The following is a 16,148-nucleotide window of genomic DNA, read 5'->3' as shown; positions in this document are numbered from 1 at the left end:
AGTATTGTTAATGTTTGCTATTATTAATAAGGCTGGCATGTTCTTTCCCCTATAAATGTTAAGTTATATGAAATATTAATGCATTATATGGTTACCCCTATATTATATATTTTGTTTGCTATAAGTCACTTGAAGACCTTCGGGTGACAAGCAACAAATATGTTTAATAAATAAATAAATAACAATAAGTAAAATAAGATTATATTTGGGGAAAGTGCTTTGGAAACATTGCAAATGTGGAAGTCTAAGAAGTGGCAGACAGCAGTGTTGTGCTTCAATGGCACCTTCAAGGGCAATTCTACTTAAGTGTATCACAGTAAAGGTAAGGGGAGCCCTGACCGTTAGGTCCAGTCGCGGACGACTCTGGGGTTGTGGTGCTCATCTCGCTCTGTAGGCTGAGGGAGCGGGCGTTTGTCCGCAGACAGCTTCTGGGTCATGTGGCCAGCATGACTCAGCCACTTCTGGCGAATCAGAGCAGTGCATGGAAACGTTATTTACCTTCCCACCAGAGCAGTACCTATTTATCTACTTGCACTTTGACGTGCTTTCGAACTGCTAGGTTGACAGGAGCTGGGACTGAGTCAATCCTAAAAGTTATAAAAGAATGCATCAGCTTAGTAAACTCCTCCTACTCCAGTAAGATGCAAAACCTATGTAACAGATAAAGTTGACAAAAGGTATTCCTCACCACTGTTGATACCTGTCTCTCCACAAGTACCCCTAGGTCCTTATCAGACAGGGGGAGGACCACTTCCTTCAGAGCCAACCTTGGATATATTAAATATCCAAACTATGGTGTTTTTGCACAATGAATGCAAAGTTGTTACTCTTTTTTTGGTAGTAGGTCCAGACATCTCAATTCCTCTTAAATAGTCCTATACTGTAGTGGGGACATCACACCTTCCTTGCCCTGAAAATTGCAATATATTGTTGCACAAATACCACAAGCTACCTATTGGAGAGCTCCTGTGGTAATTACCCTGACTTGCAACAATTTGTGAACCTCTTTAAAAAAAACCCCAACCTCTATTGGATGAACAAACAATCCATAGCTTAATCTACTGCTTTTTAATGCTATTGGCTGTGGCCACTTATGTGATTCTATTTATGTGTGTCCCATGACATCATAGAATCATAGAGATGGTACAGGCCAGCTCAATAAAGGAAATCCAGAGCTGGAGCATCTCCAACAGATGCCTGACCACCTTCTATTTCAAGACCTTCAGTTCCACTGTCAAACTGTTCTTACTGCGAAGATGTTTCTCCTACTGCCTACTGGAAATCTATCACCCTGAAACTTAATCCCATTGGATCCAGTCTCAAGGATGCAGAAACCACGTCATATGCACTGTATGCAATACTGATGACAAAATCAAGCAGGTCATCACAGCCAATCTGATCAAATCACAACATCTGCAAGTGAAACTTCAGAGTAAAGGCAAAGATGAACCAGCAACAAAAATGGGAGGTATTTTTCCACATTCAAGAAAACAAGCTGAAAACTCATAAAGTTCATTCTAAAAAAAAAAAAGTGTTAATGTATCTGGATGCATTCTTCCTATTAAATTCTGAGAAATGGGGAATTTATGAATTTTAGTTAAACAAAACAATTCAATTCCATGCTGGATGAAGTCATTTAGTGGCACAACATTTAGAGGAAAATATAAAAGAGAAATCCAGCTAAGGTTTACAATCACTGTGCCAAGAGCGTGGGCCATAATGTGTTTTCTCTTGGGCAGTGTGTTTATTCTTCAACCAGCTGCGTTAATTTAATGTGTTATTCATCTTGTGAGGCTTCAACACTTGCATATTTAGCTGTTTGCTTTCCTCTTATCGACTCATTCCTTAAGTGGACCCATATTTCCTGTGGGTGGAGTTTAATAACATCCTTTGTTGCTAGGATACTGGGGGTGAATCCTAGATGTATGCCAGAGCTGTGGTGGTTCAGGATTTTTCTTAAAATATTGTGGAACTCATACAGTTGTTATTTGTCCTCCTGACTTCTAAAACAATGAAATGGAAGGAAGGAATTTCCACCTCAGAAGAAAGCAGGGCAAGATTACAAAAACCTAGAGGTATATGAAGCTACATTGTGAAAGGAATCCTGGACTCTGTAATGTCATGTCTCACCAAGATTGAAGGATTTTAAACTACTTTGGCTTTTAGATTTCTTTAGAGAGCCAAACAAGGAAACTGGCAGAGTTCAGCTGTTAATTGGTGTTGCTCGCTTCTGGTTAAATGGGCTGGATTCTGATTTTGGAACCTGAATCTGGAGAACGTTCTAAATATCTCAGGGTGAGGGGCTTTAGTTATCATTACTTCCCTACCATCCTTGTCTTTATTGCAGTGTGTAATTTTCTTTCCATTTCCCTTCCTCCACACATACCCAGAGCTCTGATTCAAATGCTTGTCGTGCAAGAACCTTATGCATTTCGGTTTTTCTGGCCCACACTGCACAGCTGATAACCATGAGCCATGGCTAAAGCATGAATTCTTTGGGCCTGATACAAACTTGTAATTCAGAACTTATTTCCCCTTTCTTCCCATGAAAGGCCCTATCTGTTTTGAAAAACCAAAAGGTCGATTGGCACAGACCCCCCCAAATGTCCCTATTTTCCAGTCCCATCCCATTTTCTGATTTGATCCCAGAATGTCCTGCTGTTCCTTAGAATGTCCCTATTTTCATTGGAGAAATATTGGAGCACATGGAGTTATGTGGCCCCTGAGCCAAAGAGATAAATAACTATAAAATCTTTAGAAGACATTTGAAGGCAGCCCTGTATATGGAAGTGTTTTTTTTAAAATGTTTCATTATTGTTTTTATAAATGTTGGAAGCTGCCCAGAGCGATTGGGGCATCATCATCATTATGGAATAGGAGGTCACTATTTTCCTTGGAGAAATATTGGGGGGTATGCTAGTGTCTAGAGTGACCAGTTCATGCACTGCTGAGAAAAATTGGGGGGGGGGGGTTCCTTCACAAAAAAAGAGAGTAAAAAATTTGCCGGAAATTTGCACATGATAATTATTGTTATTGAAATAGAAATACAATGCATTTCACCATTCAAGCAGAGCACAACTCCAAATATAAGACTGTCCTCTGACAGGCCTTCAAAATAGAGGCCTTTCCTCTGTAAAATACCTAAGACATCTATTTGTCACATTCTAGTTCCCTTTGTTTAAACTCCTGATATTTCTTTCTACCTGATTTGCATTTATAGTAGGCATGGCAGGAGGTCATGTCTGTATAATAACTGTCTGTGCATGACAAAAGTTATTTGGACACTGTTCCATGTTTCGTTCTAGGGAAGTTCTCCTTTGGCCTCTGGCAATCTGATTTACTCACATAGGTTCTGGGGGCTACAAACCATATCAGCAGGAGGGATGGGGAAGCAATCTTGTGTTTACCCCAAAATTAATTGTGCCCCAGAAACATTAAAGTTGGGAGCTCGGAAAACCCTGAGGGGTTCTCCAAGTGTTCAGCTGTAACGCTTGAGGGGGGGAAAACCCCTCTCTCTTCTGCCTTCTTTTCTTCTCTCAAGGACAAGTAAACTCACCTTCGGAAAAGCAGGGAGGTGAGAAGCAGGTATAGGGAAAGGTGCTAGAGCCCAATAGGGCAAAAAGCACTCCTTGGTGCTGTGTGCACATTTCCCCATTTGACAGGACTGCAAGATCTATAAGGAGGACCTAGTCCAGGGGTAGCCAATGTGGTGCCTTTCAGAAGTTGCTGGAGTGCAGTTCCCATCAGCCCCAGCCAACAGTCATGGTCGATGGTAGTTGTAGTCCAACAACATCTGAACAGGTCCATGGTGGCTACTCTTGGCATTAGTCCATGGATGTGCCCAGGCTGTACCTGCCCAAAAGATGTATCTGGCTCCCACCTAGTTATTCTTATGTCACTTCTTATTTTTGCATTCATTTTGTCCAGTTAATTTCTGTTGGGTTTTTAAACAGTCTTCCATGTATGGTGTCAGGGGATTGGCAGGTGGGCATGGATAGGCCAAAGGGGCTTGGTGGGCATGAGGTTCTTCTCAACCCCTGGCTTAGAAGGCCTTAGCAGTAGCGCTGCTTCTCTCTCCAAGCATCCCACCTGACACAGCAATAGGCCTTTTGCTAGTTTCATCATCACCTGCCAAACCCATTTTAATCAACTTCATTTTAAACTGCTGGGAAAGATAAACACTGAGAAAAGGGTTCTTACAATTTTTTTTTAACATGTAGGTAAATGTAAGTCACAAAACCCAAATGAGCTTTGCAAATTTGCCCTCATTCTGTCACTTTGTTTTAGATGTAATTATAAACTTGTTCCCAGCTTATCCAAAAAACGACTAATTCCCAGACTCCTTGTAAATCTGGCATTTTTCTAGAGGCCAAAATAAGGTTGGAATTGAGAGCCGCTGTTAATCAGAAGAGGATTTAACATTCCCTCCAGGTCTTTCTTTCCTTCCTTCATTTCAAAAAAGGGAATTATTTGAAATATCTAGTGTCCAGTGCATTGTTAGTATTTCATCAGTGTTTAAATATTAATAGTTTAACACTTCACATCCATTGAGTATGGCCAGGAATAATGAAAGCACATGTCTTAGATGTTTAGCTCTTCATTCATAATCGCAGAACTGCAACTTTAAAGTCACATGGGCATACTGCTTCAGAAGCAGACATCTCTCCAACTTAATTTCACCAGATATTCCGTGGGATTGAGACATTATGTTAGAACAGAGTTGCCATCCTGTGATGATTGTCCTTTTCTGCACAAGTAACAAGTACCAAGGTATATCAACCTGGTAACTCTTATGGAACTTGCATGTGCAGAAAAATCCCATCCTATCCCATGCTAAAGGAAATTTGGATGAAGTGGATGTGTCACTGCACCTGTCTTGGCTGGGACTGAAGGAAGTTGTGGTTCAAAACATCTGGAAAATACCAGGTTAGGGAAGCATGTTCTACAGGAAGGTATCAGCAGTAGATGAATTGTTCAGATTACTCTAGCTAGACTGACCCCACCAACAACCAGAGGGCCTACTGCCTTGGGTATATTATTTTTATTGTGGTTTTATTAATATCTGATTTGACTTCATTTGTGCTCAACGCTGAAAAGAATTCAGGTGTCAAAAGCTATAATAAAATGAATGTTACCACTGTGGCACAGAGCCTGGTTGTGTGGAAGTTCTGCAGCAGGCCTGTCGCCACAGCAACATTTGAGCCGGGCCTAAGTTCTGATAAGAGAAGCCTGAAACAGGTATTTTAATTGTTTGGAGATACACACTGTGGCCACATCCAACAACCTGTGGTCTATTAGCCATGCAAAAGGATAAATCTAATGCACTAGATATGCAGGGATGTTTTATGTTGTTTTTAAGAAAGCATAACTTGAATAGTTACCATGTTGTCCACAACAACTGTCCCATTGGCAAGTTGGCATTCTTCTGCATGGCCATTGCAAAAGCAGCTGCCTCTGACAATTAGGTCATAGATGGCATAATGGGAGAATCTGTGGGGCTTCTCCAGCAGCCCTGAGCCTTGGCAAGGACACTCTTGTCTCTTTAATAAGAGGAGCCGCAGATTGGTGAGTTTCATGAGGTCTTGTGCTTCAGGACCGTATGGGTCTTCAATCTTGTTAGCAGGAGTTAAGGCACGAAAGATCACCTGGAAGCAGAGAAAGAGAGAGAGAGAGAGAGGAAACAATCTACCGTGAAGTCGAGTTTTCCACATGTGATCAACAGAGGTTTTCTTTAGCTATGCGGCCCATTTATAGTGTTTTTCTAGCAATTTAACTCACATGGCTTCCCCCAAAGGATCCTAGGAATTGTGATTTAGGGAGGATGCTGAAAATTCCCTGTTAGAACAGAAGAATTTCACGACAGCTTAAAAGTCAATGGGACAATTGTTCCCTCAAGGCAGAACGCTAAAAAACACTGTTTACATTAGTTTCAAAGCTACTATTCATGGATAATACTTTGCAGATTCAGAAACCTTTATTTTTGCTTTCTCTTGAGTCCTGCCAGGAAAAGTACTTTGAGTTCTCTCATCCTGGGTTTTGGGCAACAACACACTCTGTCTGGAGCAATATCAGGGCTTCCATTGACATCACCTCATTGTTCTTTTCCCCATCAACTTCCCATCTCTTTAGAGGACACCGATTTGCAAGTGGCCCAGGGTTCAAACTGGAGATGTCCCTTGCTCCTGGGAGCAATGGGCAATTTGCCCAGCCTAGGCCGCCCAGTGCAGGTGTTCACACATTCCCTGCTCAATGGAAGCACGAGAAACAACAGAGGCCCCTTCCGGCCAGCTGTCCACATTCCCCCGAGGAATGGAAGCATGTGCAAATAGCCCATTCTGTTTAGCACAGGTGCCCAGCATTCTTTCGATGGACAGAATTAAAGCCCAGTGACCAAGTTTACTCAATCCACGTGCCTGCCTGAGCTTGGTTAATGGAAACAAAGGCTAACCGACAAGCTTATTTAGCTCAGATAGCACCATTCCATTGTTGGTAGAGAAGCACTGAAATTCAATATGAATTCAAAAGCCACTGAGAGAATATATCTGGAACTGAGATTTCCTCTTCTGAAGTTCAAAATCCAAGAGCCCCAAACAGTCACATGATCCTGAAATCAACACCTGAAGTTGGGTATCAGGAGCGCATGCACACACAAAATGTTTTTCCTATTCACTGTTGCACCTAGAGGTAACAGTTTTTTGTGGTTCTAGGTGCCATCAAGAAAGTCTGAGATGTGTATATGGACTAGCATTTCTTTACATTTTTTGCTTGCTTTTAATTTCTGGTGTTTTGCTGATGGCATGAAATACCTAAGGACACCCACTGAAACCAACACAACCCCTGATTTCTATATTCGCCTTATGATGATGGTGATGATTTAGATATTGCCCTACATCCAAGGATCACAGGGTGGTTTACAGTCTCTGGTGTCTCTTAACAGAAGAAAGAAGTGTCTTTGGGTACCGACACACATCTTCCTCTCAGCCACCACCTCCTGAGAAATCGATGTCAGAGAAGGCTTTGGAAAGATCACAGCCAAACCCAAAAGCATAGTCAATCATTCCAGTGAAAGTAGGTGTTTATAATAAGGTAGACAAAACAACATTATAGTTGCAAAGTGTACATCTCAGCAAGGCTTACAAAGAACCATATAGCACATTGTATCTGAAGAAGTGTGCATGCACACGAAAGCTCATACCAAGAACTGACTTAGTTGGTCTTTAAGGTGCTACTGGAAGGAATTTTTTTGTTTTGACTATGGCAGACCAACGTGGCTACCTATCTGTAACATATAGCACATTATTATGGACCATTGCAGTGGCATTGCCCTCTTGGAACCAAGCAACTTATTTGGAGACAGAAACATTTCTGAAGTCCTCCCAGTTGTGAAAGCTGAAATCAGGGCCTTGAAACTCTACTGAGGTGTTATCATTTGAGGAATATTTTTAGAACAGGATGCCAGCTGCTCAGAATATTCCTCAATACAATAATAATAATTTTTGTGCTATATGGTTCTTTGTAAATTAAATCAACAACAAAGAAAATGCAACATTTAAAAACTGGCAAACTTTGTTCCTTCACTGTTCTGCCCTGTTATAAGTGTTCCTAAGATCTGTTTTAAGTTGAGTAAATAGTTGATTTGACTCTAGGTTCTAGAAAGAAGAAGACAGATAGCAAAGGTTTCCAGTACTTTCCATTATTTTGCAAATATGTATTCCTGGCCTTGCCTTTCATATTTCAAATTATTTTGCCATCTCTTGGTCCCCACGAGCTGTTGGATATCGATCCATCAGCAACAAAGCTTATTGTATGATAGGCTTGTCCCAACGGGTATCCTTATATGGAACTTCCACTTCCCACATCAAAGTGCAATTCGATGATTAATTCACGGCCTCTTTCTGCTTGAGAAATAAAGCTCTGGGATGAGCAGTTTCCTCAGCGCTCTTGAATTGAGCAAAAGACGTAGAATGCTGCTGACTAGAAGGGGGCAACAGACCACTGTAAAAATGAATTTGTTGGGAAAGGAAGGCAAGGATGTTAGCTGCTCATAACAAATACATTCATTTTGGCAACTGGCCAAGAGGAGACAATTCTAGGCAGGCCATTAAAATTCTGGCTGCTTAGACAACTTGTTCTGGTCTCCCCCACCAGCTTGCTTTGCTGCAGTTTATCTCATTTGCACCTAACCTTTTGCTTCCTACCCACCATGCCGGCCCAATAATCAATTCTGCCTCTGATTGACTATCATTTGCTCTTTTTATGTGGCATTGCATGATTGGTCCCTCCTAGGAGATCTAGCCCAGCTAGGATTGCCAAGTTGTCGTGTTTCCCTCACCTTCCCCCCTTTTCTGCCTGTCTGCTGTACAAAGTGAGAATCTTCCCCACAACAAGTGGGGCAAGCAGGGAGTCGAACCGTGGACATCTCTGGCTTCAGCCTGGGGTATACTACCCCAATACACCATCCCAGCTCCAGCCTCATTTCAGTTCCTCTTAGGACTTCGGAGCTCGGCTGCTAACTTTCAGGAACTTACAGAATGGAAGTGTCCTTTGAATTATTTTGAATGCTCCCACAGAAAAGAGAGCTAAACTCTGTCTTTCTTGCATAATCCCAATTGATGCTGGAGCTCTGTGCTTTGCGAGAATTCCTTTCACTCTCACCTCTCACATGCTATTGTTTTCAGTCGCTCAGCTGCAACTCATCATAAATGGAATATTATTACCCCTGCCTGCCCTGACCCCCTTTATCTTCTTTTTTTTTTAGCAGCAAGGAATTTAGGAGTGCCTTAGAGCAACAGAAAATGCAAGCTGACAACAATCATGAAGGCGATGTATTTCCGCCACCCTATTCAGTAGCAGCTGGCAGTTCTTCATCTCATTGATATTTTATCTCCGGCCAAGAGGGTCATCTTCATTCCAGAGACAATGTCTCAGATTTTTGATTTCCTGCCATTCGTGGGGTCCATGTTTTGATTCTCCATTCCCCAATGCAGATAATTCTGTTATTACAGCCTGATCTCCCAGTCTGGAGTTGACGTGAAACGATGCGGCCACAACAAAAGCTCCTCTTATCAGGAATTCATGCCCAGAATCAAGAAGGATGAGTGAGTCATGGAGTCAGGGCACTTCTTACGCATGACCTCCTACGGCAGGCTACCCAAGAAAGGATCTTAAGATCCTCCTTAAGATGTCAGAAGAAAATTAAAACAATGAAGGCACATTGCGCCTTCTATAAGGTAGAAGATTCCAGGCACAATTATTCATTTACCATATTAAATTTATGTCCTGCCTATCCTAATCAGCAGGATCTCTAGGCAATGAAACAACTAATACAAACTTGCATAAAGCAATTAGCCTGCATCAATGCAAAATAAAACTAATCGAAGACCAGAAGCTTGTGATGATGATGATTGATAATAAGCTGAAATAAAATTTAGAGCGAACCCCTCTATCACCTGCTGGCAACTGGTGACACGGAGAGGCCCCTGCTGGAAGGACAACTGGAGGGATGGTCTTGTCCCCTCCTTCTGACACAGCAAAGAGATAGCAGAAGAGACAGCAAAAGAGATTGGCTCCTTTCAGCACCATCAGCAGTTGATAACAGGTGCACACAGTAAATGCAGAGGAGGGGTTGGGATCACGCCATTAGTCCTCCCCACCTCAGAAGCACCCAACGGAACTTATGAATGAATTCTATGGCTGGATCTACACACAGGAAGAAAACCACTATAAATAAGCCATAAATTAGATCGTTATAACAAAACGAAAAAAACCCCTATGTAAAATTGCATAGATAAATTTTGTGCTCTAGAGCGCCATCTGGTGTCGCATCTTTACAATGGAGTTACAAGGATATAACTGACTTGAGTGTAGCTGAGTCCTAGGTATGAATACACTGAGTCTCTCACAAAGTAGCAAATTTATCTCGCCAAAGTCACGGCGATGATAACGCGATATGGATGTTTGGGCCCTGGGATTGTGAACCATCAAGCTCAGTGCTCACACCCTGCCATCAGATAGTAGTTGCTTTCGGCGCCTGCCAATCTCAGTTAGATTTGAACCAGTTTCCTAGAATCAACTGAGATGGGGAAAGAAGAAAGCTTATCAGCCATTGTCCTTACAGAGAGGACCATTCAGAAAAGTGCTTCTTCTGAGTGCCTTGAATGGAGTTGGGAGCACCTGATGCTAACTAGGGCCTGGACCCAGGATCACTCGAACCCCTCTGATCCTCCTACTTTCTAAAAGAAGGGTGGGATAGTAGCCTAATAAATGTCAATTCTATACATAAAAAAGAAGCATTTTTTTTAAAAAAAAAAGTCAACAATTTCTGATAGCTCTCCAGGTCCCTTCCCGTTTAGGTCTGACCAATGAAGCAGGAGCTTCACTGAGCGTTTATATAATGATGAGAAGATGATAAATCTATTCAGTATCTGCTGTCCAGCATGTCAGGAAGTGCAGAAATAATGCTAGAAAAACAGTGCCTTTTCCTGGCTAGCTTACAAGTTGAAAAAAAAACAGAAGAAGAAAAAGAGAATGCAAGCCTGCAGATGTGGCTCATTAAAATGCAGGTTAGAAGAGGATTCCTCTTCCATCGTAGCTGCCTCTGAGTTGTTCTCCATTCTGCTTTCCCCCCCTACAAAACCATATTTGCCTGGTACTGCGCACTCCCCCAACACACTCACACTGTATTACAGCCCTTTCCTCTGGGGAAGCAGAACCTGGCGGTGCTATCTGCATGTTTATTCTGCTGGAGTTAACTGCTTCCCCCCCCCCCCTGCCTCTGCATTTTATCTCCTCTGCAGCTCAAGTTCAACGAAATGCTGAACAGACAGCCCTAGTCATAACATTTGGGCACTTGCCTCTATGAGCAACTAATCCCTTCCCCGATCTCTTCCAGCTGGAAGTTGGAATAACTAAAGAGTCATGAATGATGAGCTTTCTTTGTCATGGTGGCCAAAGCAGATCTGCTGACTCCAGGACCATGTTAGACTCAATAGGTGGCCCTGGAGTTTGCCATCTTTTTGAGGGGCGGGGGGTGTCCTGGCTTAACCTCTTGCATTTTCCCAAATCATGACTACTATCATCACAACAGCTTAAATATATGCAGCTGCGATTATGGGAATCCCCGCCCTCTTAATCGCAGCAATGGGGGCTTCCAGACAGGGACTTAATATTGTGAATGGGTTGTCAGGAAGCTCAGGAGGAAGAGCTGAGGGATACCACCACCTCCCATCATATGCTGCCTGAGGCAGTTGCCTCCACTGCCTAATGGCAGGACTGGCCCTAAGCGTGAGAGCTCTTGTCCTTCCACTCAACTAGCAGTGGCTTCATGGAAGATTTGGAACCAGAAAAAGGTTATTTTGCTGGTTTATTTTCCTCAGGCTCAGGTTTGTGAGTTCTGCGGCAGTTATGATTGAACAAGATCTGAATCTGAGTCTCATGGAAGGAAAGCATTAGCAAAATCTAGTGTTTGATCCACTGGTGTGGTTTGAAAAGAGAGCATGTGGTACCAATCCACATAGGTTGGCTAGCAAAGCTTGAAGGAGCGTCTCCACCCCCATCGTTCAGCTCGGACACTGAGATCCAGCTCTGAGGGCCTTCTGGCAGTTCCCTCACTACGAGAAGTGAGGTTACAGGGAACCAGGCACTTATTGGAGAGTAAGACTCCGAGGTGGCTCTCACCGGTGGAGGCCAAGGCACGTAAGAGACCTAATATGGAAGCCAATTGGCCTAAATATGAGGAAATTATTGAAAAGATTGGAGACAATTGGAGGTTGCAGAGCTTGGAAAAACTAAAAAACAAGGTGCGAGATTGGTTGCATTATGCACAAATTCAAGAGGTCTTTAAAGTAGACAAGAAGGTTGGATTCCAGGTGGAAAAATCGAAATTAGAGACAGAACTGTTAGAACCAAAAAGTAAACTACTTTCGAGAATGTATAACCTGCTGCTTAAATGGAATACTCAGGATGAGACAGTCAAATCCGCCATGATAAAGTGGGCGCAGGATTTGGGGCATAACATTATGTTTGAAGACTGGGAAAGGTTATGGAACACCGGAATGAAATTTACGGCATGTAGTGCCTTGAAGGAAAACATTATGAAAATGATATACCGGTGGTACATGACCCCAGTCAAGCTTGCTAAGATATATCACCTGTCTGATAATAAATGCTGGAAATGTAAAGAGGCGGAAGGGACATTCTTTCACCTCTGGTGGACCTGCCCGAAAGTGAAGGCCTTTTGGGAAATGATTCATAATGAACTAAAAAAGGTACTTAGATTTACCTTACCTAAGAAACCAGAGGCCTTCCTCCTGGGCATGGTGGACCAGAGAGTGCTTAAGAAGGACAGAACCTTTTTTATGTACGCTACTACAGCAGCAAGGATCCTGATTGCAAAACATTGGAAGACACAAGATTTACCCACACTGGAGGAATGGCACACGCAGTTGATGGACTACATGGAACTGGCCGAAATGACTGGCAGAATCTGAGACTTGGGAGAAGAAACAATCGAGGAGGACTGGGAAAAATTTAAAGACTATTTGGAAAAACATTATAAGTTGTATGAATGTTAAAAAACGCACCTTTTAGGAAATTCTAGCTTCAGTAATGTTAAATTAAAGAAATGGAAATTAAGGTACAAGAAGTCAGAGATAGAATAATGAAACAACTTCATTGTGTTAAAATGAAAACGTACATGATTTGGGTTATAATATATTTGAAATTGGGTAACATGATAAAATGGAAGATACAATAAGTATTGAAACAAGTTAACAAATTGCAGATGTTATGTATTACAGAGAATGCAGGGTTGGGAGGACGCGGGGAAGTCCAGTAGATTTGGAAAAAAGAATAAGAAAATTTGTAACTTTCTTTCTCTACTTTTATAATATGCTCTTTATTCTTTTTTCTGTATTTCATAAAACTAATAAAAAAATATTATTAAAAAAAAAAAATACAGGGAACCAGGCAGAGCGCCTTCTCGGTAGTGGCGCCTGCCCTGTGGAATGATGTCAAAGAAATCAGATGTCAAAGAAATAAACAACTATCTGACTTTTAGAAGACATCTGAAGGCAGCCCTGTTTAAGGAAGTTTGATGTTTTATCGTGTTTTTAATATTCTGTTGGGAGCTGCCCAGAGTGGCTGGGGAAACCCAGCCAGATGGGTGGGATATAAATTATTATTATTATTATTATTATTATTATTATTATTAAACAGGTCTGTCAAGCAGGGCACATCTAACCTGTTGCCACAGCAACGGGTTACCTTGTTCAAGCATACACAATTTCTCTTCCCCCCGTAATCATTCTAGCACACTCCCTTGGTGTCATCTGTCACAAGAGACGCTCACATGGAATGAATGGACTTTTGGTAGTTTGACCTCCTATAGATTCTGACAGGAACATCAATAGAGAAGCAAGTCGATAAATTCTTGGTGGATCAGACTTTTCTGACCTACAGTTCCTGCAACACCACCCTTCCACTGCTCCAAACTCTTCCTCCTGCAGACTTATTTTCATTTCCGGCTGCTCTGCTTTATTAAAAACATGCTTCTAATTTCCCAAATCCCTCCAGCACAGGATAAGGACAATACAAAAATCAAAATAAAAAAATTGAACACATCCATTCCTATTTCTATCTGATCTGAGACCTTAGCCTTGGTACAAATCTGCACCAGCATTTTAACCTAAGCGTCTGCTTTTGATCACACCTTCTGTTTAACTGGCACAATGCAGGTGAATGTAAAACTAAAAACTGGGGCACATGCGACTTAAGATCTTCTTAAAGCAGGCCAGATGAAGGCTTTTTATTAGATCAACTTCTATGGGTAGCAAAACAAAGAAATGAAAAATGCAAGCTTTTGAAGTTCTGTATGCATATATCTAGGGACGCAGGTGGCGCTGTGGGTTAAAGCCTCAGCGCCTAGGACTTGCCGATTGAAAGGTCGGCGGTTCGAATCCCTGCGGCAGGGTGCGCTCCCGCTGCTCGGTCCCAGCGCCTGCCAACCTAGCAGTTCGAAAGCACCTCCGGGTGCAAGTAGATAAATAGGGACCGCTTACCAGCGGGAAGGTAAACGGCGTTTCCGTGTGCGGCTCTGGCTCGCCAGAGCAGCGATGTCACGCTGGCCACGTGACCCGGAAGTGTCTCCGGACAGCGCTGGCCCCTGGCCTCTTAAGTGAGATGGGCGCACAACCCCAGAGTCTGTCAAGACTGGCCCGTACGGGCAGGGGTACCTTTACCTTTTACCTTTTTATGCATATATCTATGCCTGCATTCTCTTTCACCAGCAGAACTTGCTCCACCACTGAATTTATTTGCCTCTCTTGTTTTCTGTAAAATAGCAACGCGGCGCAACTTTCTGTAACTATTTCCATGTCTTAGGAAGGCATTCAGAAGATGAAAAATAAGACAAGTACTTACACTGCTGTGTCCTACACCTTGGAATGGTAAGCTGAGAGTCATGCGACTCATTTGGACAACCAGTTTGGATCATCAAGATAACTCTACTTTCAAGGCTGAAATCTTTTCGGAAACTGCTTTGAGGTTTGTTTGTTTTTACAAGCAGCAGTATATGAATTTCATGAATGGATAAAATAAATTATCCTATGAACATATGTTTAAGCCCCATTAAACATACTTGGGGCCTGTCTGCACTGTAGATTTAAAGCAGCATCATACCACCTTAAACAGTCAGGGCTTTCCCCCAAAGAATCCTGGGGACTGTAGTTCGTTAATGGGGGCTGAGAGTTGCTGGCAGAGACAGTTGCCAGAGTGTCTTAATGATCAATCCTACTTTCTAGGGCACTCTAGACTCGTAGCTCTCGGAGTAAATAGGGGATTTCCTAAGAACTCTCAGCTCTAACAATTCTTTGAATTCAGTTTCTCATTTTTCAAATCCACATTTCTGCATCAGTTTGTCATTTATTAATTAATTTAAAATTCTTCATGAAAATTCGCCAGCATTTCGGTGAGCATTTATCCTAAATATACACATTGTTGTATACCAGTTTGCCTAATCTGAACATTTTTGCAAGAAATTTCCCCTGATATAGTGCCTTTTTCTATGCTATTTTGACTCATATATGCATCTTTTGACTAATATGTGCATCTTTAAGAACACGTCCTCCTGATATGCACAATGATTTCACACTTCTTTTAGTTAGAGAGCTGCATCATAAAATCCAGAGAAGCCTGGCTGCATTTCAGTTCCCATACAGTTTCAGGCAAGGTGAATTACTGGGTTTCTGCCCTATTGCTCTGATCAGGAAGGAGCGGAAGGGAGTGGAGCCAGAGTGTGAGCTAGTAATGTGAAACTGTAGGGGATTGGCTACGTTGGCAGCGGTGGCCTCCAGTCCTTTGCCTTTCCCTCTATGAACATCTAAATTGGGTGCTCATAAGGCATGGTGCCACCTGAATAGAGGCTCCACAAGTGAGAAAACCTGAACATGGTTCATGCGGCATCAAAAATCACTTGGATGCCATAGAGCAGGATATGTCAACATAGCCACATGTGCCTGATATACTATGCTAAGCAATTATAAAAGAATTCCAGGATTGTCAGTCGGTACCACTAGATGAATCACACACTTGCCTTGCACAGGATTCTGCTGCTGAGATTTCTTATTATAATATATTTTTTTATGTCCCACATTTTTCCCTGGCTGGGACTCAATGCAGCTTACAGATAAAATAAGAACAGCTAAAAACATAGATTTAAAAACTTACAAAAAAATAAAACATTAAGATAGAGAGATGAGAGTTTAGATATATGATAGATAGATAGATGATAGATAGATAGATAGATAGATGATAGATGATAGATAGATAGATAGATAGATAGATAGATAGATAGATAGATAGATATGGCTATCATTTTACGCTGGAGTTCCATTCATGACCTCCCGGCATGTTGGCGGAGCATGCATAAGCCACACCCAATTCCATTCTGCCCCATTTTCTAGCCATTTCCGGGTCAGCAGCAACAAGTTTGTGCATGGTCGTGCATCAATCATAAAATAGTCACTGGCATACACACACACGTAGAAGTGCAGGATCCAGGTTTCTGAAAACGAGGTGCTGGCAATGTTCTTAGTACTCTATGTGCACTGACAACATGACAAATGACTTTGCTTTATATAGAAAAACTGTCA

The 16,148-nt window shown here is 42.1% G+C and overlaps 1 protein-coding gene across 3 annotated transcripts in view; it reads right to left on the bottom strand.

Annotated features, from left to right (window-relative positions):
* Positions 1 to 16,148, bottom strand: part of LOC310837452 (netrin-4-like) — a 57,483-nt gene that overhangs the window by 29,083 nt on the left and 12,252 nt on the right. For all 3 annotated transcript variants that reach the window (XM_083724068.1, XM_083724069.1, XM_083724070.1), the window contains exon 3: positions 5,382 to 5,645. In XM_083724068.1, coding sequence (XP_083580194.1) covers positions 5,382 to 5,645 — 264 coding nt within the window. The remainder of the gene's footprint in view (positions 1 to 5,381; positions 5,646 to 16,148) is intronic.

This window comes from Podarcis gaigeae (assembly GCF_964106915.1).
Source record: "Podarcis gaigeae genome assembly, chromosome: 2".
Lineage (NCBI taxonomy): Eukaryota > Metazoa > Chordata > Lepidosauria > Squamata > Lacertidae > Podarcis > Podarcis gaigeae.
This window is presented reverse-complemented; position numbering and strand designations above follow the sequence as displayed.